This window comes from Mus caroli, chromosome 4 (genome assembly GCF_900094665.2).
Source record: "Mus caroli chromosome 4, CAROLI_EIJ_v1.1, whole genome shotgun sequence".
In the NCBI taxonomy this organism is placed as follows: Eukaryota; Metazoa; Chordata; class Mammalia; order Rodentia; family Muridae; genus Mus; species Mus caroli.
Genome location: NC_034573.1, coordinates 39,937,689 through 39,961,059, shown reverse-complemented (window position 1 = coordinate 39,961,059; position 23,371 = coordinate 39,937,689). Strand labels below are relative to the sequence as shown.

General features: G+C 48.3%; 2 protein-coding genes across 4 annotated transcripts in view; both read right to left on the bottom strand.

Annotated features, from left to right (window-relative positions):
• The window catches only part of Ccdc180 (coiled-coil domain containing 180), a 61,756-nt gene extending 51,213 nt beyond the window's left edge, over positions 1-10,543 (bottom strand). The window contains exons 1-8 of the mRNA XM_021161543.1: positions 10,482-10,543; positions 9,926-10,023; positions 7,652-7,842; positions 4,761-4,849; positions 2,387-2,490; positions 815-943; positions 628-738; positions 414-509 (exon numbers count right to left, since the gene is read on the bottom strand). Coding sequence (XP_021017202.1) covers positions 414-509; positions 628-738; positions 815-943; positions 2,387-2,490; positions 4,761-4,849; positions 7,652-7,842; positions 9,926-9,994 — 789 coding nt within the window. The 5' untranslated portion in view covers positions 9,995-10,023; positions 10,482-10,543. The remainder of the gene's footprint in view (positions 1-413; positions 510-627; positions 739-814; positions 944-2,386; positions 2,491-4,760; positions 4,850-7,651; positions 7,843-9,925; positions 10,024-10,481) is intronic.
• A 3,293-nt stretch (positions 10,544-13,836) lies between these two features.
• The window catches only part of LOC110292533 (stimulated by retinoic acid gene 6 protein-like), a 38,830-nt gene continuing 29,295 nt past the window's right edge, over positions 13,837-23,371 (bottom strand). The window contains exons 11-19 of one of the 3 annotated variants that reach the window (XM_021159874.2): positions 22,286-22,361; positions 20,794-20,875; positions 20,526-20,574; positions 19,975-20,092; positions 18,730-18,849; positions 17,436-17,599; positions 16,179-16,325; positions 15,702-15,743; positions 13,837-15,617 (exon numbers count right to left, since the gene is read on the bottom strand). In XM_021159874.2, coding sequence (XP_021015533.1) covers positions 15,469-15,617; positions 15,702-15,743; positions 16,179-16,325; positions 17,436-17,599; positions 18,730-18,849; positions 19,975-20,092; positions 20,526-20,574; positions 20,794-20,875; positions 22,286-22,361 — 947 coding nt within the window. In that variant the 3' untranslated portion in view covers positions 13,837-15,468. The remainder of the gene's footprint in view (positions 15,618-15,701; positions 15,744-16,178; positions 16,326-17,435; positions 17,600-18,729; positions 18,850-19,974; positions 20,093-20,525; positions 20,575-20,793; positions 20,876-22,285; positions 22,362-23,371) is intronic. The other 2 variants (XM_021159876.2, XM_021159875.2) reach the window with 2 other exon arrangements.

Sequence of the window (23,371 nt, the reverse complement as noted above, 5' to 3'; positions counted from 1 at the left end):
GATCCAGCAGGTGGGTGTGGTGCAGCCACAGATGCCCCTGGCCATCAGGAGAGTCAGGAAGCAAGAGAAAGCCAGAGTAGGCTGGGACTGCTGAGCAAGCATAGGAGGGACAGTGGAAAGCCCTAAGGTGACAACCTGAGAGTGCAGCACCCATAGTACCACCCACACAGTAGCTGGGACATGGTTACTCTGTGTGATTAAGCTACTGGGCACGCAGCTGTAGACAGCAGGAGACCGCGAACACAGTCCACAATGATTGCTACCGAAAATGCAGTTACAAAGGTTTAGTTCCCAATCAAAGAACCTGCCTGAGTTACTAAGGTATGTCGCAGATGTGACGCCCTGCATTCCTGACGCACTGGGGCTTAGGTATGCCCTGGGTCATGCTCTCTCTACCACAGAACACCACTCACCATAGCTTCTTTATCTATCAGCCTATATACATCGGGCTGCAGGATATAGGAGGTTTTCTCTATGATGCCGACATATCTCTTCAGCACTTCCTTTAGCTGGAGAGGAGAAGGCTGTGAGTCACTCTCAGTTTCCAGACCACTAGCAGGACAAAGAAGGCTGCCCACCAACCCTTCAGGACAAAGCCACGAAGGAGCTCATTTGCAGCCAGCATGCCTTGTCGGCTCGAGAGACCTCCAGGGCCAACAGCTCCTCGTCCAGCTCCTTAATCTCCTGCTTCTGCTGCATGAATCTTTCAGCCACTTTTTCCCACAGCTCCAAAAGGGTCTGCAAAGGAGAACAGGATCAGACCAGGAGTTCCCGGAGAGGTGGGGAGCAGGTATTGTCGCCAGGGAGCCCCTACTTCAATAGTGTGGCTTTCGAGGTCCGGCTCCCCTTCGACTTTCTTGAAGAGCATGTCAACGTCCTCATCGGACTTCGAGATCTTTCTCAAAAGAAGATCCCCTTTCTCCAGGATGAGAGGTTCCATCTCCTGTGGCAGGCCGGGAGGTGGAGGGTGAGGGCAGCTACACCCCACATAGGAGGCAGCCCTCCCTAGTGGGGTAGGTGCTGGCCCCACCCTGTCTCAAGAAAGATCATTATCTAAACCCGGGGGGGGGGGGCTGAGCATTGATGATGAACTCAGAGGCAAAGAGGACCAGGACACCTTGCAGCACACCGGGCGGGCACTGAGTCTCTCCTCTAAAGCTGAAGGAGGAGCTGCCACTGAGTCTAGCCTGACAGGTCCCAAAGAAACTCAGGACAAATGGCTGAGGTGCCTATCTACATACCAAAGTGTCTGCTTGGCTTCAAGACTCATTCAGTACTTCACAACACTTCTTGCCACACCCCCTATCCTAAACTCCCCTCCCCTCCCCTCCCTTCCACTCCTCTTCCTTCCCCTCCTCTCTCTTTCCCTCTCCTCCCCTCTTCTCCTCTCTCTTCTCCCTTCCTGTCTTCTCCCCTTCCTTTCCCTCCTCTCTCCTTCCCCTCCCCTCCTCTCTCCTTCCCCTCCCCTCCTCTCTCCTTCCTTCTCCTCCCCTCTTCTTCCTTCTCCTTCTCTCCCTTCCCCTCTCCTCCCCTCCCTTCTCTTTCCCTCCCCTCCTCTCCCCTTCCTTCCTTTCCCCTCCTCTCTCCTCCTCTCCCTTTCCCTCCTCTCTCCTTCCCCTCCCCTCCTCTCTCTGTCCCTCTCCTCTCCTCTTATTCCTTCTCCTCTCCTCTCCACTCTCCTCCGCCCCTCAGCTTCTCTTTCTTATATAACCCTGCAATTTCAGCCATGTGCCCTCTTGGTCCTCTTTTCTTGATTCTCTTGGCTCTTGATCCTCTCTCCTCCTTGTTTCCCCTCCCCCCCCCCCCGCCACCTCTCCTCTCATAGCCCTGTTCAGTGTGGATCCCTCCAGATGCCCCTGGCTGTGCTCTTCCTCATACCTACAGTAAAAACCTTCTCCCCAACCATACAGAGGAGCACTCATGCCCTCTTTTCAGTTGTGCTTAACTTGGTCTCCTTCAGGAACCTGGAAGAGTCTGTGGTGGCTTGAATGAGAAATCCACCCCCCCCCCCATGGTCTCAGTCAATGGAACACATGGTCCTTAGATACCTCTAAGGCCCCTCCATCAGCAGGACTGGCCATGAGTCAAAGGCAGGGCTTTGGAGCCAGAGTCAAGTGAGGTTCTGACTGGACCCCTTTCAAACTTATCCTGGCAAGACCCTGGGCCTCTCTGCATGCTGAGGCAGCAGCCTTTAACTTTTTCTGAGAATTATGGGAGCCCACGCTTATGCCTTTCCTCTAACAAGCCCTTGAACACGATCCCATCTGTCTGTCATGGTGAGACACGGTGGACACTGGGAGAAGGGAGGGAGGCTGGGAGCGGTGAAAGCACACCTCCCCACCCAGGGGATGCTTCCAGAACGGAAGAGAGAGGAGCAGGGCCTCACCACCCCAATCTGCTCCAACTCCTCCTGAAAGCTCGCCAGTGCGCTCAGGTACTTCCTCTTCTTGAATTCCTCTTGTTCCTGGAGGTCGCTCACCCTCTCGGGGACTGTGGGGCAAATAACAGAGCTCATGAGCCTGTAGGGAAGGCAGAGTGCTCCCAGAGAGCTCGGCAGGGCAGAGAGCATCTTCACTCAGGCCTGAGCTCAGAGGCAGACCCCAAAGCCAGGCCAGCAGGGGCAGAAACTTGAGAATTATGACAAAAGATGCAAATGAACCTGTTTGAGTGCAGTAGGGACCAAGGTTCAGACTCTCAGGCAAGAGACTGAGGCAGGGATAGCTTAGCTCTTGCCTACAAACTCACAGCCCTGGGTTCAACCCCCTGCACCACAGCTGATTACACAGACAACTACTGGGGCAAAATTCCCAAACGGGTGTATGTAAAATGACAGTGTTTATGGTGTCCTTCAAAACAATTTCATCATGGCACTAAGAAGGCTAATGCAAAAACAGCTGGAGCTTGAGGCCAGCCTAGGCTACTTAGTAAAAATTCATAAAAAGAAATGTTTATAGAATAAATACACATACAGGTGCTTTATTCTTTTTAATTCAAAGGAGTCCTGATCCGATGAAATCATAAATAGAAAGTACTATAAGCTGAAAATATTTTTAATCACACCTACTCTCCTGAGGGTCAAAGCTTCGCCCAGCCCGTCTTAAATGTGCCCAGCGTATTTACATTTGTCTACAACTGAGCAAAAATCATATAACACCAGGCCTGCTTTGTGTCACAAAGTTGGCTATCTTAGCAGGAATCGGTACTGAGCTTGAAAAGGGCAGTAATAGTTTATGAGTGTACTCTTGTGCCACTGTGAAGTTGTAATAGAACCATATTTAAAAGCCATTATATTACCATATAAAAGCCAGCACTAGTGATGAGCACTTTGAATCTCAGTGTTGGGGAGGCAGAGGCAAGTGATCTCTGTGAGGGCAGCTTGGTCTACATAGGGCGTTCCAGGACAGTCAGGGCTACATAACAAAGAGACCCTATCTCAAGAGACAGACAGACAGAGACAGAGAGAGAATGAAAAAAAGAAAAAGAAAAGAAAAGAAAGAAAAAGAAAAGAAAAAAAGAGAGAAAAGAAAAATGGAAAAAAAAAGGAAGCAAGAAATACATTTGAACCAGAAAAGATCATCTGCAGAAATATCAGTCAACACTAGAGCTCGCTTAGCACACGGCGGCAGCATCCTAACTGTATTGCATCCAAGGATCAACTCAGGAGGCTGGTGCTGTTAACAGCCTTCTGTAAGGTACACGCTCTGATCTGGAGCGAGTGCAATGGCAGGAGGGGGTGGGTTGGGAGACAGACAGATGGACCAGCCTGGAGCAAAAGTGAGGTCAAGACTGTCCAATCCCTGAAAATCTCATCCTGAGACTGGAGTAAGGATAGATCCCTCCCTGTTCTAGGTCCCAGGGTTCCTAGCCCTCTCACCCACCCACCTCCACCAACCTTGTGGTAGTTACCTGAGCCTCTTGGCCAAATTCCAGAGTTAAGCACCTGGAATTCTTTTCCATGTAAATGAAGCATTTCTGGCACCTCAGCCCCAGTCAATGAGGTACACTCACTCCCAATTCCCCCACCCACTTCCCAAAGTTCATATAGCCCTGTTCACCCCGAATAAAAGAGAGCTGTTTCACGGAATACTGTCCAGGATAGCTGTTACACATCTCAAAGAACACCCTCTGCCCCCAGTCCCTCACCCTCTCCTTACTCACCGCCAGGCCTGAGATCCTGCTAACCCAACCCACCTGTTCAAACTTCCTTTCCTTCCAGCCCAGCTCAACCGGTGCCAGAATACCTCAAGGGCAGAAGCAGAGCCGGGCCCAAGCACTCGGGTGGGGGTGGGGAGGGGGGTTGTAGAGCGCTTTGCCCTGCGTCTATCTAGGAGGCTGGAAGCTGGCTACCACCCGGGGGCTCTCAGCAAGAGAAAGGCGCTCCTGCTGACAGGAGGTCAGTAATCTTCTGTTTTTCTATACGGAGTCACTTTTTAGCCCTAAGGACAAAGGCAAGAGCGCCCACGAGGGGATAATGTGAAACTGGGACTTGCAGTGGGGAGGAGAAGGGGTTTGAAAAGTACAAGGGCCAAATCACACAAGATAGTAAGCTTAGTCCGTCCTTCCTTCCTAGGAGTTGCCCACCGTGTAGTAGCCACTGGCTGTCCCTCCTGGGGTTACACTCAAAAGGCATCCTCTGGGAAACTGAGCAGAGGACCCCACTGAGGGTGGCAAGAGTCCCTGAGGTGGAACACACACTGCCATCTGGAGACTTTCCTGCCTGGGGCAGGCCTGCCCTTGGAACTGAAGGGCAAGAGGTTCACCTATGTTGTCCATGAGGCCCTGCACCTCTTGGGAAGCAATCATGTCCTCCGTCAGGCGCTCCTTCTCCTTCCTGGCTTCTTCTTTTTCCCTGAGGAAGCAAGTAGAGAAGAGTAAGACCTGCCCCCACACCTGCCCAGGCCAGCACAGGCATTGACCGCTGCCCAGACCCTCCTCCTACTCCAGACAGCCTTGTAGGCAATGTCCCAGGCTCCCAACCAAAGATGCGATGTCTCCAAGCTTAGTCTCTGAGGGTACCTGGACACAGTGTTGGGTGCCTCCCCCAGACACAAGCTGGAAATTCCTTGATTGGCCAACATGGGTCTGGGACTGGAACTGTTTCCAAATGGAAAGTAAGGACCATGATGGGTGAACAGCCCAACAAAGAATGAAGTTCTCCGCATGCACCCTTATTTGGTCCTTCAGCAGACCCTCTGTGGTAGTTTGAATAAGGCTCGTATATTTAAATGTTTGGTTCACTTATTGGGAAGGTGTGGATGTTAGAATGGGTATGGCCCTCAATAGACTCATGTGTTTGAATTCTTGGTCCATAGGGAGTGGCACCACTAGGAGGTGTGGCCTTGTTGGAATAGGTGTGGCCTTGTTGGAGTAGGTGTGGCCTTGTTGAAGTAGGTGTGGCCTTGTTGGAGTAGGTATGGCCTTGTTGGAGGAAGTGTGTCACTAGGGGGTGGGTTTTGAGGTCTCAGATGCTCAAGTCTGGCCAGTGTGTCTCTATCACTTCCTGCTGCCTGCCACTCAAGATGTAGAACTCTCAGCTCCTTCTGTACCATGTCTGCCTGCACACTGCCATGCTTCCTGCCATGATGATAAATGGACTAACACTCTGAAACTGTAAGCGAAACTGTTTCCAGTTAAATACTTTCTTTTCTAAGAGTTGCCTTGATCATGGTGTCTCTTTCCAGAAATAAAACCCTAACTAAGACAGAGTATTAAGAGGTGTGTGTGACCTTATTGGAAGAAGTTTATCACTGAGGGCTAAGTCCTGAGGTTTCAAAAGCCCATGCCATTCCTAACTAGCTCTTCTCTCCCCCTCTGCCTCCCCCTCCCCTTCACCTCCCTCTCCCTCCCTCTGTCTTATGTATATGGTTCTGATGTAAACCCTCAGATTCTGCTCCATGCCTGCCTGTTGCCTTGCTCTCTACCATGGGCTCGAACCCTCTAAAACTGTAATCAAGACATTATCATATGAGGCAGCTGGAGTAAGCCCTTTTTCTGCAAAGGGGATATAAAGGAGCCATTGTCTCAAGCAGAGCTGGATGCTCAGAACGCCAAGACCCATCGGGTTTGGATCTAGTTGGAGTGGACTGAGATCTCTCAGTAAGCTAACTCACGGAGAGACCTGGAAGGAAAGACTGTGGCATCAACGCTGGGATAAAGTCTACAAATGCCCCATCAGAGAAGCCCAGAGCACCCTACAGTTCCCAGAGGCCCTAGGCAAGCAGTATCTGTCATCTGTTCTCTTATGAGTCGTCACGCTGTTCCACAGGTGGGAGAAGACAACAGATCTGGACTGCAGCTGATGGGGCCAGACAGCCATGCAAAATGGGGAGGCTCTTTCAGACCTTGATATTTCAAATGTCCCAGACCCAAAGTGGCTTCATAGGAGCCCACGGGACAATGAGATCTGCTCAGGTTTCTCAGCCACTTGTCCCCCAGGGTTTGAGGAGCTGGCTTGTATAATGAAGCTCTAACTCCCTCCAAAAGCAGCTGGGGTGAACAATGCATTGGGGCTACTGCTAAGGAAGCGGCTCTTTCAGGGGGACACAGGTTGAAGGCAGGAGGGGAACAGGGACTGGGGGAGGTTCCCTTTCCAATAAAGCGAGAGACCCTGGGGTTGATGGTTGAGGGCTTGCAGGGGAAGTTAAGAAAATCAGAGAGGAAGGGGGACATTATGAACGTCACCAAGGGAAGTCAGAGAATCATGGGGATGCTTTTAAAATCTGCATACCACCAAACGGAGAAACCTAAAAGTTTTGGAGTAGAAGTATTTCTTGATGCAGACAACCTACCAAAGTTAAATCAAGATGAAATAAACAATTTAAGTAGACCTGTAACTCCTAGTGAAATAGAAGCAGTAATTAAAAATCTCCCAACCAAAATTAAAAGGGGGGGGGGGATGGCAAGATGCATTCAGTACAGAATTCTGCATAGTCTTGCTAAGGGGACTTCAGATATTCAAATCAATTCAAAGTTCAAAGTTATGACTGGCTTGCAAAGCCTCTTCCAGTCTCTGCTCCAGCCCTTTCTCCCTCTAGGTTCTCAACCTGTGGATCACTACCCCTTTCGGGGTCAAATGACCCTCTCACAGGGGTTACCTAAGACCATCAGAAAACACAGATATTTACACTGTGACTCATTACAGTAGCAAAATTAGAGTTGTGAAGTAGCGACAAGAATAATTTTATGGTTGGGGGTTATCAAGACATGAGGAACTGCATTAAAGGGTCACAGCATCAGGGCAGTTCAGAACCACTGCTCTAGACCCATTGACCTCAGGCTTCCCCAGTGAGTTAAAAACCAAGTAAAAGCTGCATTCCCACCCTCCTCCCTCAGCATCCTCCCTCAGTGGTGGCCCCTCCCTAGGGAGCTTCCCCAGCCCTGTCCTCTGTGTGATCTTCCCACCGTTGAGGGAATGTGGCTAGTCACTATTGTTGAGAAGTCAAGTTCTGTGACAGTGGGCTTCTCTACCCAGACAGAGGCCTTAGGCAGCCCCATTGAAACTACTGAGGGAGGAGAGAAACATCTTTCCAAGCAGATGTGACGAGCTCCCTGTTTTGGAGAAGGTACTTGAGGCTCTGTTCCCCCTGGGCATACATCTTTCTGAGTCTTTGTAGACTGGGGACCTACAGTGTGGCTTGGTAGCAAGGCTTACCTATAGAGAACTGGGTTTTCCGTGACCCAGTCGTTGGGGAGGCTACGCACCCACTTCCTCTGGCGAGGGGTCATAGTTTCCCCCTCAGGTAATGGCACCTTCTTCATCATGGGTGTCTTGATATTCTTTGGAATCTCAGAACGCTCTGCAGCCTGCTTCCTGGTGGCTGCCAGAGACTGAACCAGCTGCACCTGAGTGCGGGAAAGATGAGACACAAGGTAATGTGAAAGTTTCAGGTGCCCAAGCCTTTCATGACGACTGTGACATGTGGGAGGACGTCGGAGGAGGACATGGAGGCACCTGGCTCCCTGGACTCAGACTCCATGCCCACCCAGTGCAGAAGATCTCTTAACTGGCACAGGGTGTTTCAAGAAAGGTATATGTAGAGAATTTTGAATGAAGATCATTTAGTGTATACAATTATTTTTGGAATCATAAGAAACTGATAATAAATGGAAAACAAAACAACAAAAACAGAACAAAATAACCCAGAACCATTCAGTAATAGGAGACGGGCTAAGTAAAAACCCTTTGATGGATGGGTAGTTGCTTACTAGAGACAGAAATGACCACAAATGTCTTATGGCAAGGAAACCATCACCCAATGGTGTATCATCAAACATAGCAATTAAAACACAAATTGCAGGGCTCAAGAGCCGGCTCCAGAACTAGGAGCACCTGCTGTTCTTACAGAGGACCAGAGCTCCATTTTCTGCATCCGCGGCGTGGCTCACAATTCCCTGCTTGCCTTCCAGAGCACCAGCCATGCACACACACACACAGACACACACACACAGACACACACACAGGCTCAACACTCAAACACGCAAAATAAATATAAATCTCATTTTAAAACATAAATTAAAAATTATAGGCAGGTGGCACTTTGGATACTGCTAGACCTTCTGTCCCTTCCAGTACATTTAACAAAGTCACCCCCTTTTTTTTGAAAAAAAAAAAAAAAGAACCCAAATTACAGTGTGGTTTCAAAATTTAAAATACATGGGAGAACAATGGAAGGTTGAGAATAATATCTTGCTATATATAAGGAGCTGAATGGTATGAGTAATTTGAGTTCTCTGGTTTCTCTATTCCTTTATTATTTTTGAAGGTTACACAGGCAGGATGATTTATGGCTCAAATGAATAAGAATGCCACTTCAATAACAGTACACTAGATTTGAAGCTTGTAGGCCTCTTTGGTCTGCAAGGTACATTCAAGAAGGGATAACAATCTTTACAATAGCCATGGCCACTAAAGCCTTTAACTCTGGGTACCAAGCAAGTCCTCTATGGAGGCTGACACTGGGTACCAGGGAGGTGTGTGAATACCCCTGGCTATGGACGTGAGTTCTGAGAGATTGCCAAGGAGAAAAGGGAGATTCAAAACCCTAGTACAGAAAAAGAACCACCACCACCACCATCACCACCTCCACCACCATCACTACCACCATCACCTCCACCACCTCCACCTCTACCACCACCACCATCACCACTTCCACCACCACCACTACCACCATCACTACCACCATCACCACCTCCACCACCACCATCACCACCACCACCACCACCACCACCACTACCACCACCACCAATACCACCACCATCACCACCTCCTCCACCACCACCACCAACACCACCACCACCATCACTACCACCATCACCACCACCACCACTACCACCACCATCAACACCACCACCACCACCACCATAGGTTTTTTGAAACAGGGTCTATCTGGCTTGCTATATAGACACACAGAGATACACCTGCCCCTGCCTCCCAAGTGCTGGGACTGAAGGCATGAGCTACCATGCCTGGCCAAGACTCACTTTTTAAACAGAAAAATAAGAACTGCTTTTATGCTCTACAAAAGAATCAGGCACCAAATGGTTAATTCAGACTAATTCTGAATAATTTCGATTAAAAATATTTTTTCACCAAAATTAAGTTTTTAATTTTGAGACCAAATGCCCCAATGTTTTTCTATATGTACACTATAATATACCCAATAGCAATTATTTTTTTTAAATCAAAGTAATTGTCAAAGAGAACTGTTTTTTAAAAATCGGCTTATTGGGGGAAAATCTAGGAGAAGATGGGGTGGGGATTGAAATCAGAATATTACTGTATGAAAAAGTCTATTCTCAATAGAAGATAAAATAAAATGGATCTTAGACAGGGAAACTCTCAGAACAAAGAAAATTAGAAAGGACCAGGAAAGTTTGTGGGGAGACCAGGGGAGGGAAAGGGAGCAGAGGCCAGCAGGACACCTACCTGGGCCTGGAAGATCTGCTGGTAGACTTTGCCATTCTGGACTTGGGACACCTTTCCCACTGGCGACATCTTGACTGCTGGCCCAATTCCCCTTCGTTCTGGAAATACACTTGGGACTTGGTCTTAGTTTTTAGTCAGAGGCTGGGACCCTCTTGCTAGGACCTCCAGCCTAAAGACAGCACTAGATCCCACAGGACACCTTGTTTAAGGGGAAACTTAGATTTCAAACAAAATTAGGTTGGAGAGGGGGGAGCGGGAGGGGGAGAGACAGAGAGTGGGTTTTCGCCAGCGCCCAGGGTGTAAATCCCACAGGCACTTTGTGGAAAGGGCAGGATTATTGTCTGCGCTCCACTAGAGCTCTTCTAGGGACCCTCAATCTGCCTAAAATCAGATGGAACTGGAACCCTAGTCACATACTCTGGGAGACATAGGGGAGTGGTGCAAAGGGAAGGAGCAGTTTGATTCTGGCCTATGCCTACTGTTTGCGACACGCCCATCTTCCTATCTGCTCAATCAGCCCGCTGTCCCCCAAGCCCAGCGATTTTGAGGTACTGACCTAAGCCTGGCGGCTCGGCTCCTGCATCTGAAGTTCAGATTCACCCTGAAGCCAGCAGCAACTGCAGCAAGACGCTGTGGTTTCCTAGGCAACGCGAGGGGCGGGGCAACGCGAGGGGGCGTGGCCGTCCCTGAGCACACTTCCTTCTCAGGGAGCCAGGTCACTCTGCAACAGCAGAGGCCCACGTGGAGTAGTGAAACTCACTACTTCTTTTTAATGTTGGGTCCTTGGAGCGCCCTTAAAATGTTCCCAAAAGCTAGTAGGAGGTCAGAGAGCCTGTGCAGATCTTGACTGTTGTGGACAAGGAATCCAGTCTCTCATTGTTGCGCTGGCTGAAATCAACCTGTGCAGGCAGGTAGCACAAGGTGGCCCTTGCCTGTAAGAATCTGAAAGACACTGAAAGAAATCAGATCTTTCCCACTTTAAAGTAGGTTGGAAGGCTCAGAATTCAAGGCTTAAGACCTGCCTGGCCTTAATGAGAACCGCGTGCACTAGACCACTAAGAGCAATGGTTTTCAGCCCATGGATCGTAACCCTTTGACAAACCTCTGTACTCAAAAATGTTTTCGTTCTGATTCACAACAGTAGCAAAATTACAGTTAGGAAGTAGTAACAAAAATAATTTGATGGTTGCGAGTCACCACAATGTGAGGAACTGCATTAAAGGATCGCAGCATTAGGAAGGCTGAAAACCACTGGCCTAGTTTCTCGTGTATGGTGGGCCACCCTGCTCCTTTCCAGAGAAGGCCTGCGGTGGCAAGCAGTCCAGGAACAGACCTGCTGGCAAGCCCTTCCCACACTGACATCGGAGAGTGAAACGCTACTCTCATTCTTTGACAGAGGCGAATGATAAAGAGATGAATACAAAACCCTTTTAGACTCATTGTTTGGTCCAGGGTGAAGTAAAATAAAGACAGGATTCATTTTAGCTGAAAAGAAAAGAAAGCATGAAGGTGAACTATAGAGGGGATGAAAAATATGTTTTGTTTTGTTTTTCAAAACAGGAATCTTTTTTTTTACTCTTGTTTGTTTGTTTTTTTCTGTTCTGTTTTTGAGGTTTTCAGTCTCTGCCCTTTCTCACCCCAGGAAAGGCTGCTGGCTTGAGCTTCTAACATCAGAAACTTGTCCCTAACCTTCAGCTCCAGCAGTTACAGCTACCTGGGAGCTGGCCATAGTAGCACGTGACCTATAACAAGCAGTAATTTAATCAAATTTCCCAACTAAAGTCCAGGAGGACTGGAGCCCTGGTGGATTTTCCCTTCAAAGAAGAACTGGCTAGCGGGGCGTGATGGTGTACACCTTTAATCCCAGCACTTGGGAGGCAGAGGTAGGTGGATTTCTGAGTTTGAGGCCAGCCTGGTCTACAAAGTGAGTTCCAGGACAGTCAGAGCTATACAGAGAAACCCTATCTTGAAAAACCAAAAATAATAAATAAATAAATAAATAAATAAATAAATAAATAAATAAATAAATAAAAATTAAAAGAAAGAAAGAAAAAGAAAAGAAAAAAGACCTGGCTTCAGGCCTCATCCCAGTAGTCCATCAAACAAAAAAGTAAAGAACTTCATTAACCCCTTTTTATGAAGCTGGTATTACCTTGATTGCAAAACCAGGTAAAGAAGTAACAAGGTAAGAGAATTGCAGACCAGTCTCCCCAATGAACAAACATAGGTCCAAATGTCCTCAAGAAAATACTTGCAAACAGAATTCAAGAATACATCAAAAAGATCATTCACCACAATCAAGACACAAAGATGGCTCACCCTAAGTAGATCAATAAATGTTACAAAGTGTATAAAGGGATTAAAGGGCAAAAGTCACATGTTCATCTTAATTGTAGAAAATGCTTTTGGCAAAAATCCAGCATCCTTCCATGGTTTCTAAGCGTCTTCCTCAATCTCTTTCTTTGGTGATTTTAATGTTTTCCTTAGAGGGTTTGTTTTGTCTTTTGTTTTTTAAGTTTTTGGCTCTTTCACATTCCAAGGTACCTTCTCTAAAGACTTCTGTGAATGGAATCCCACCCACCTTACTTCTGAATATGTTTGCCATTGTTCTTCAGCATCACGACTGATGATAATGTTAACTTTGTATCCTGACACTCTGCTGAAAGCATCTATCACTTCTGAGAGTTTCCGGTAGAATCTGACAGGCTGACCATGGTCCAGTGGATGGACCCATACCCCTGCCTATGGAACCAGCACTAACTGGATTCATGGAATTATATTTTCTAAAATAAAATAAAAGACATTGTGCTGGTTAGTTTTTATTGCCCACTGGACACAATTTGGAGTCTCCTGAGGAGAGAAAACCTCCATTGAGGGATGCTCAAATCAGCCTGACCTGTGACTATGGGCACACATTGATGCGCACACTGTGGGCAGGGCCACCCCTAGGCAGGTGATCCTGGCTGGTTTACAAAAGCAGGATGAGCGAGAGGCAGAGGGAGCAAGCCAATAAGCCAGGGACTCGACCTGTCTGGGATATGAGGAAATGAAGGGAAAAAAAAAAGATAGCCAGCCCAACACACACACACAGCCAGCCAGCCACGCGGTGGACTGGGCTCTCAGATGGAGAAAACGCAGCACCCCAGACACTTGGCTTGTGTGTTATATAGAGTTGAGCAAAGAGGCAGAAGGGTTGCATGCAGATGAGCAGGTATGCACAGTTCTTGGTGTGCATCTGAAACAAGGAGTCAGGCTTAGCTAATCTGGGTAGGAGCAGCCTCTGTAGGGATAGTCATCTTTAGGCCATAAACATCTGGATGGAGACCGCTCTGGTGGACACTTTCTATGTTGACTGTCAAGTCTGACACTCAGCACCCCCAAGGAAGGTTTCATAATCCCTCTGAGCCTGAGGCTGTGGGGTCCTATGTCAATAACACACGTTTACTTGGGACTTCACCCACTCAGGGCTTCCAGCATTCTCTACAACCTGGGAATGTATCCACAGTCCTGCTCTAACCATTCCTCTGCATGATGAGCGTGCCGTGTCAGAGAGTATGAGTGTATACATCTTAGAAGATACTACCAAAGGTTTGGAAAGTGGTAACAGCTCACACACACACCACAGCATACCCTAGTGTTCTGTGTCCTCACCAACACTTAGTAGTGTCACCTGACTTTATCCTAGACATTATGTGGTGGTGTAGTATCATGGTTTTATTTTGCATTTTCCTGATGAATAATATGGCATAGACAGACAGACAGACAGACACAGGCATGTACATACACACACACTGATACCCACAACAAGGCGCGCACGTGCCCCCCACACACACACACACACTTGGATCTTTCTCTGACATGAGATCTGTATTAGTTCCCTGCTACTGAAACAAAATACCTGACATAGTGAATGTATGGAGAGCAAAAATTTATTTGAGTTCATGGTTTTGGAGGCCACAGTCTAAGAATGAATGTCCCATTGATTTTGGCTTCTAATGAGGCATCATGTCAAGTGGGGTAGGGATGTCTAGTAAGCAAAAATAGTCATCCTATCAGCCAAGAAACAGAAAGACCAGAGTCCCATGATCTCCTTCAAGGACATGCCTCCAGTGACTTAAGGACCTCCTACTAGGCACCACCCCCAAAGGTGCCACCCCTCTGCATGGTGCCATCCTAGGGACCAAGGTCTTAACAGGTACCTGAATGTGTGGGAGACATTGTTTACACTCAAACCATAGAGACAATCAAAACTGAGTCTGCTTTTGAGTGTTTAGAGTGTCAGGCACAAGCTTAAAAGTGTCTGTGTGCTTTTAATAATTTTATTCTCAAGATGATACATGGAGTTGGGATGTTGGCCCCCTTTTGCAGATATAAATATCTGTGAATAGAGAAAGAAAAAGTTATTTGACCACAGAGCTGGAAACACACAACACACAGTGATGTGTGTTGTGGGGGGGAGGGGGAGGTGGCTCTTCATTTTCTCAGCTTCTCAAAACAAATTGTCAAAGGGCTGTTGTAAAGATTCAGCTAAAAGAGACAACCCTGACGCATGCGCCAACAGGACCAAGTGTACACAGCAACCAGGTGCCAGCACGCGGAGACTTTGGGTCCTCACGGCACTTGCTCAGGCTCAGGAGAAGCTTTCAACGGTCAGACTGTATCTGTCTTGGCCATTTTGAGTATGAAAATTCGGGTAGTACTGGGCTTTACATAAGGACAATGTCCACACCTCCCAGCTTGACACTTGTTTCTCTTGAGCAAGCTTCATCTTCTTTCAGCATTGTATCCAACATGCTGCATGAACACCATCATCAACATGCCTGGGGTCTCCTGCTCACCCAGTATCAGTGTTGCTGCACTCCACCTGGAATGCAGGCCCATTCCACCTCTGCTTGGCTTTTGTAGGTGATGCCACAGATAGACTCAGACTATCTTTAGGAGGAAGTCCTAGATCATCTCTGATTCCATTCCCAGTAGGTCATAGGGCAGAAAGTTCACTTCATACTTCTTTGTAAAAATTACTTTAAAGATTCATTTTTTAAAAATTATTTTTACTTATGTGTATATGTGTCTGCCACATTTGTGCAGGTGCCTGAATAGGCCGGAAACAGGTCAGATCCCTAGAGTTACAGACACTTGTGAGCTGCCCAGTGTAGAGGCTGGGAACCAAACTTGAGTCCTCTGCAAGTGAAATCTAATGCATTCAGCCGCTGAGCCGTCTCATTTATCCAGCCTCTATTTCATGTTTCTTAATAGGTGACCCCATGAAGGCCTTCCCACAAATAGTGGAGGTCACTGATGGGCAAAATTTGCTCCACAGACATTGCTTTTTATATTGTTTTTCTTTTGTGCCAAGGGATTGAGATCATTCTAGGCTTAAACCATTGGTCTATATGGCCACCCAACAAGTGGTCAGTGCTGTCTATCATGTGCAGGAACAGTGCCCATGTCGTCCTGTGCCATTGTAGGGAATGGCTGCTAGGTAAGCTGAGGTCCTTGTGAGAGGGGATGGCCTGGCCTTGGAGCAGAAGTTGGTGGCCCAATCAGCAGTCTGAGCAGGTCAGCAGAATCTGTGTGAAGTCACCCGAACTATGACCTGATTTTGATTTTCTGAGCATGACAAGCCTGGGATTGTTGATCAGCGTCTGCAGCAGGAACCACCTCGTTCTGGCTCTGGCCGAGAAGCGGGGACCTAGGACAGAATTGGAATAGAGAGATCAGGGGCTGGGGGTGGGGTGTTACCTCTGCTATTCTCAAAGACTTTTGGAGCAGCTACCAACAATACGAAGTTGTGGCAAGAGGCACTGGATCAGGATTCCTGGGGAATGAGAGGTAGAAGGATGTGAGCTATACCACAGACCTGTAGGGAATATTAGTCGGTGTATCTGAGCCTTTCAGGGGCAGGAGCACTTCCTGTAAGCAGTAGTAGGGGAAAAACCTACAACCGATCTCCATTTTGGAAATCGCATCTGCTGGGTAGCCTGAGGTGTGTAATGGCATCCCAAGTCAATGGGATACAAACAACTGTGCCTACAGAACTGGGGTTCAGTTCCAGAATCGGTAGGTAAGCCAGTCTGCAGGACAAGCCACGCAGCTTGAATGATGGGAACTATGCCTCCCGAGCGGCTTAGCTTAAAGAGATGCAGAGCAAGGGGAGCAGAGGGGGTATCTGGTGCCGCTTGAGGATCCCAGGGAGTCCATGGGTACCATTTTCCACTCTGAACCCAGCACAGGTCCAAACAGGAGGCATTACCTGCTGACTGGTTCAGGCACCAGTATTTCACAGTCTTCTGCAGCTCCCTGTCCTTGTGGCTTGTGATCAGAATGTGGCAAAAGCTGACCAACACAGGGTTGGTGTGGTAGTGATCCACAAAGAGCATACCAATCCATGCACCAAAGCCTGAAACCCAGGAAAAGCCAGTCAGCCAGGCCGCACCTCCCATTACCGCCCAATTAGTACTTTATACAATATAATTGCTGTTTTTTTTTTAATTTTTGTTTTTGAGACAGTCTCCCTGTGCAGCCCCGACTGGCCTGGAACTCACTGTGTACAACAGGCTGGCACTGAACTCACAGAGATAGATCTGCCTGCCTCTGCCTCTCCTATGCTGGCTAACCGCTAGTCTTCTCCCCAACCCCACTCCCCACCCCACCCCACTCCCTGGCCCTAGTGGTTCAAGTTTTCACAGAGAATCTACAGAGGGAGTGTCAAGATCTGGAAGGATTCTTGGCGAGAACATTCTATTCTGTCCATTCAATGGAGAACTCAAAGCTTGAAGGGACTGAAAGCAGCCACAAGAAGAGAGAAAAGGCATCGGTGCAGCCAGAAGAAGACAGAGCACATGTCAGTGCAGCCACGAGAAGAGAGAGCATGCGTCGGTGCAGATTTTAAAACAGCTGTGGGAAGGTGTGACCAGGCTTGAGGCTAGAAGCACGAATTCACTTCCTCAGGAACAGACAGCGTTGGTTTCAGAATATGTTACATTAAGAGACTTTCTTCACTAAATGTTGAAGCCACAGTACTGGCACTGCGGAGCTGTGTTCTAGCCTCCAATCTATTTGGAAAGTCTGAACTGTTACCTATCCTCAATGGCCTGTGGAAGGGAAAGAGTTCTACAACCTTGAACCTTTGACTACAACAGAATACACATTTCCTGTGTGTGTTCATAGGGGCGCACGGACTAAGCTAAGCTGGCTGTCTAGTCAGCCCTAAGGAACCTCCTGTCTCCACAGCCCCAGTACTGGGATTACAATCAGAGCATACCTCACATGGCTGTTTTACATAGCTTTTGGGGATCAATCTCGGGTCCTCAGGCTCACATAGCAAGTCCTTTCATGGCCGAGTCATCTCCCCAGCCCAGACCCAAGTGCCTGGCTTTATGACCTCTGACAGAAACCAACTGTAAGCCCAAGTGAAGGTGTGAACTCATAGCCATCTTTTCCAGGCGTTTCCACAAAGGGATGCAGCCGGCTGTGACCCAAGGAGATGGCCGGCAGAACTGCTACGTACCCATGTCTGCACCCTCATAGCCACTCTGCATGATGGTCCTGTCGATGCGTGCGATCAGCCAAGTGCCCAGGAGGCAGCTGATGAGCAGCCTGGAGAGGCAGGCCCCCAGGCCCAGCAGCACGTTGTAGAAAAACAGGAAGTAGTTGAAGTTGTGGAAGGCTCTCCTGCAGACAGAAGCAGGCAAGAGATAGCCCTTCTGTCAGGCAAAAATGGCAACACAGCCAGCTCTGGCTTCATCCAGACTGGGCGTTAAACTCTGCAATTCTGTCTCCTAAGTTTACGACTTCACACTTGGTGGCAGGTGGAGCTGAGTGTTTGCCCACAATGCTGAGGGATGTGTGGTCCCTGATGCAGGGGGAGCACTGAGCATATCACAGGGTGAGTGTTTTTCTTGCTTTGTGTGGCCCTTGGATTCTTGCATGAGGCTTCTTAAAGGTCAAGAAAAACTATGGGGCTACAGCTGGATTGGAACGACGCGGTGGTTCACCGTTGTCATTGCCAGAGGGACCTACCTCAGCCAGAGCTGGCCCTGGTCCTCCAGAGGAAAAGTCCCAAAGAACCACCTGATGACATGGTCCTGTTGCCTCAGGACCAAACTGAATGTCACAGAACCCTCTGACAGAGGTCTGGCCTTGTCACTCTGTGTCTGGTCAACATTAGGGACTCTCACTGATCTCCCAACACATGTAGTTTGTCCTTCCATCCATGCTGTGGTAGTTGTTAACCATGCTAGTTCCTCCTCCACTGCTCTGCTCCCCTCCTCCCTGCCTCTGCTCCCCCTCCTCCCTGCCTCTGTTCCTCCTCCTCCTCCTCCTCCTCCCCCTCAGTCCCTCCTCACAGTCTTTAGATCACTCAGGAGTTTTCGGCCTTTACCCATGTGCCAGTCCTCTATAACAAGCTATAAAGCTCTCAGAGGTGGTAGATAGGGATATCTATCTCTCTTTTGTCAGTGCTAAGGTTTCCTCAATGAACAAACGAATGAATGAATGAATGACAAAGGATTGCAGGTACTTAGCTGTGCAGTCCATATTTTATGTGTTTCCTCTTTGAAACACCTCTTAAAGGAATGCACAATAACATATAAGTGGGAAGCTGAGGTTCACACCGTTACTGAGATTGTACAACCTCACGTGGCTCTCCTACTACTGGAAAAGGCGATTTGTGTGGCCCCAGATCTCACCCCTGTGCACAGATCTGTAGCCACTCACAGAATTCAGAGCACTCCAGAGACTGCCCACCAATAGGTAGAAGGTGCAGGAGCTCTACATATCCCATCTCCCTCCTCCACCCTCACCTGTTGTTGAGAGCCAGGGGCTTCTGCTTGTCGGATGTGCCCAGCTTTGGCTGCAGGAAGAACGTGCCAGCAATCCACACTTGTAGGATTATAAGGCCCACGACTATGGATAGGGTGAGGCTGAAACACAGGATACGGCCAATCCGAGATATCTGTTCTACTGTTCCAGGACCTTCTGATACACATTGAGTGGAGAGAGAGAGAGACAGAGAGACAGAGGGACAGACACACACACACACATACACACACACAAAGAGACAGAGAGACAGGGACAGAGAGACAGATAGACAGACAGGGACAGACAGAAACAGAGAGAGACACAGACAGAGACAGACATACAGACAGAGACAGACAGACGCACAGAGGGAGACAGATAGACAAACAGACTGACAGATAGAGACAGAGAGAGAGAGAGAGAGAGAAAGAACCCCCAACCTTCAGTAGAACAAGCTCTGAGCTGTGATCCCCACCCACTCCCAAGCCCATGGTGCACATGGGCAAAAAACGAGTCACTAATGGGAGGTGGCTCCCCAAGGCCACATGATGACTCTCTAGCTCCAGATCATACCCTAAGAATAAGCATAGCCTATAGCCATGCAATCCTTTCGTGTTGAGAATGAAAGCAAAGAATGAGTTTGAGAAGCTGTCAGAGCGCAGACAGGCAATGCACTGCAGACACACAGGTGGCTCTAGACAAATATAGCATCAAGGTGTTCAGAGCAATAAGGTTCCTGGAGGGTGACACATGCTGAGTTGGCATGAGTGGCAGTGTTGGTGGTGACTAATGGGTCCCAGCCTGCTCCTCTCTGTCAGGTCTTCTAGAATGTGTCTCCTTGGCTGCACCAAACTCCTAGAGCTCTATGGAGAAGGATTACGGCAAGCACTCCGCAGTAAGCTATTCACTGTCTCCAGAGAGCTGAGTGAGGCTCTAAGAAGGGTAGGGGTTTTACACCGGGTAGCTCAGCACATCAGATGACTTGTCCGTGATCCCTGCCCTTCCTTCCTATTCCACCTCTCCGTCCCTCCCACACACAACTTGTTTCCTTGCTGGAAAGTGGGAGTTTAAGTATCATGCACAGTACTGTGAAGGACCCACAAAATGATGGGAGAGGAAACCTGTTGAAAATGATAAGATTCCCTCCCTGAGCTGTGATGACCCATCATTGCTTGGGCATCAGAATAAGACCGTCACCCAGGGCTTGGTCCCCAGCATCAGTAAAAGGAAGATGTCTACTTAGCACTTACACCCCAAGGCCAAATCCTTGCAGCATCTCCAGGCCTCGGTGGTGGATGATGGGCAGCACCAGGCCATACATGAGCATCACCCCACAGAGGCTCTGAACCACATGGATGATGAGGTAGCCTGGAGACGAAGTAGAAGGCATCACTAGGGTCCCTCTTGGCCGACTCCCATACTCTTCCCTGCAGGCAGACCTGACCTATGCCCTCTTCCACCAGAGGCACTCAGCACAACTGCTGGTGCTGTTTCTTCTGCCTAGCATGATTTTCCCATCTTCCTACTTGTCCGGGATGCAGTTCAAATGTCAATTCCCCTAGAAAGCCCTTGAGTCCTGAGCTGGCATGGAGGACCTTTTTCCCCCTCTGCTCCCTGATGCCCTTAACAAAGGCAGCCAGTGAGGTGAGCACGGAGGGGAGATGACAAATGCTTTTTCTCCACTGTTCTCCAAACTCCCAAAGCTATACTTGATTCTCTAGCCCTTCTGTGTCTCTCCTCACAGCTGTGGCTCTGCAAGTGCCCAGGAAACATGCACTGTGTCACATAGGGTGGCACTTACCCCAGAGGATGTAGGCTATCTGCCAGCCAGAGTACCTTGCAATGGCCACCTGAGAGTTAAAAGGAAAAGAGGCGGTCTTAGAGTAGAATGGGAGATTCTTTCCCCTCAAGCATTATACCTAGGACCCCACCTGATCTGAAGGTAACCCATTAACCGAAGCAGGTTCTTCTCATGGCTGTGTCTCAGGATGGAGGCCTGGCTTGACTTCTCTGTGTTCTTGCTCACCCGCTGCCCTGTCAGGTGTGGCTCAGCTCCCCTACAGACTCACCACACTTGCTGCTGAAGAGGGACTGTGGAACTTCTGAGGGAGGAAGTGTTTGTCTCCAGCCCATAGCCTCTTCATATGCTTTCTGGGGAAGAGGGAAAGTCGCTGACATTCATAACTGTGGTGCTTTCTGTGGGGTCTGAGCTCAATGAAATCTCTAGTGGCCACACCTGGTTGGAATGCAGAAGCACTCCCTAGCAGGCAGCCCATAGATACCACATGCTCCTAAGATCCAGAGAGGGCAATAGAAAGCAAGGAAGGAAAAACCTACCGGACAAAGACAAGACTAGATGTCAACACCTAGAAATGCAATCATTCCGAACCCAGATGCCAGCATAAACACACAACCAATAACAACCAGGGCAGTATGTCTCCACTAGAGTCCAGCAACCCTACTACAGTAGACCATGAGAGATGGCATATGGTTGAAGAAATAGAGAAGGTCTTCAAAATGGCTTTTAGGACTATGATCAAGGATCTTAAAGAAGATATGAGTAGATCCATTAATGAAAGCCATGGAAACACAAACAGTGGAAGGAAATGGAGAAAACTGTTTAAGACACAAAAGGGAAAACAGAATAAAGAAAACCCAAACGGAGGGGAAACAGGAAATGAAAAATTTAGCACCTCCAATGGGAACCTCTGAGGCAAGCCTCGGCAACAGAATACAAGAGATGGAAGAGAATCTCTGGCACTAAAGAAAAACTACAAGAGTTTGATACCTTGATCAAAGAAAAGGGCAAATGTAAAACCCACCCAAGCACAAAGCATCCAGGAAATCTGGGACACTATGGAAATACCAAACCTAAAAATAATAGGAATAGAGAAAGAAGAAATCCAGATCAAAAGCACAGAGAGTATTTTCAACAGAAATCATAGAAGAAAAATTCCCTAACTAAAAGAAGGAAGCGCCTAGCAAGGTACACAATATATCCAGAGACACAGAGATACACACAGAGAGAAAACGCAAGCGTGCATCCTCTTCCTGCACTACTGTTCTTGAGGTACATGCTCCCACACCTCTTGACCTCACCTCTACAGAAGTTCCCATGAGCTAGACTTACCTGCTAGGAGCCTGAATGAAAGAGATCTGATACCCAACAATGAAGCAGAATCCACAAGACAGACCAAGGTCTCCAGAGCACTTGCCCCTCTGCTCAGAGCTTGAGCATGTCACTTTATTCTTGTTGAGTCTCAGATTTGTCTCAAGTGTAAACATTGAGAGGAAAATACTCACCTCCCAAGGGTGGGGTGAAGTTGGCAAGAGAACTCTAAGCATAATGGTAGATCATCATAGATGTCCAACCTGATAGTTACGCTTATATTCTTCTCAGCCAAAGGTGTGTTTGGCCACACCTGGCCCTTGTATTTATTCACTCCCATGGCCACACTAAGCCATGCAGGTACTGGTCAGAGATTCTGAGTAAGGAATGTCAGGCTTTTTCTTGGGGGGGGCGGGTTGAAGTCATTCGAATGACTCCTAGAACTCTCTTACCTGTAACAGGCCAAAATGTGGAAGAGATAGGTGACACATGTGAGGGCGGCAGGCAAAATGGTCACCACCCAGACTCCTGAAATATGAAGGCTGACATGAGAAGCCTTGTAAGACACACCAGAAGTGGAACTGCAGAGCACAGATCAGCATCAGCAAGGTCCTAGGCAAGCCCCTTCTACTCCTTTACCTCCTCTGTGCGTGAGCTGGTGCCCAGTTTAACCACACACATCCTTGGTAGAGGGAATTTCCTACATGGTCTTCTGAAACCTTTGCTGGCAAAATGTTCCAACTACATTCAATTAATTTTGGGAAGGCTGTGCATGATCTACATCATCAGTAGGCCCCAGGAATGGAAAATACCCTGAGAGCTGCCTTCTGATAGAGCGGGGGTGGGGCACTGGTCACATGACCTTTGTTGTCAAGAGGCTGTAGGGTTCGTCTTTCAGCAGGTTTCACTGTTTAGGCTCAGTCTTAGCTCCTTTTCTGTTGGTTCAGTTGGTCATGGTGGAGAGTCATGGCAGCATAAGCATAAGGCACCTGCTCCCTTGGCATTTACAGCCAGCAGGCGAAGGGAGACAAGAGCTAAGCAGCCCTTCTCCATCTTATTTAGTCCAGGACCTGGCTCATAAAATGGTCCCATTCATTTTTAGGGTTAGTCTTCCTGCCTCAGGTAAAATGACAAAGCACGTCCCTCCCAGGCATGCCCACAAGTTCCTTTCCTAGGTGATCCTAGATGCTGCCAAGATGACAATCAGTCCATACCATTATGGGCTCTAATTGGTTTTCAGACAGACTCTGAGTGCTCATGAGAGAGGGCTACAGAAACAGGGGGAAGTTCGCGTGCTTAACTCAACCTGCTTAGCTCAGAGCTTCAGTGGGGCTAACTCTCACTAGGTGGAGAGAACCTTTTTCACAAACACACAACAAACTAGAAAGAGTAGGGGATTTCCTCCCCCTGTGAAGGGGCTTCTGCTAAAAAGCCTCACAGGACATTACCCTTTAGTGTGAACAGCACTCCCCATAACCTGTAAATCAAGAAAAAGCAGCATCCACTCTCTCCAGTTCTACCAGAATTATAAAGGATAC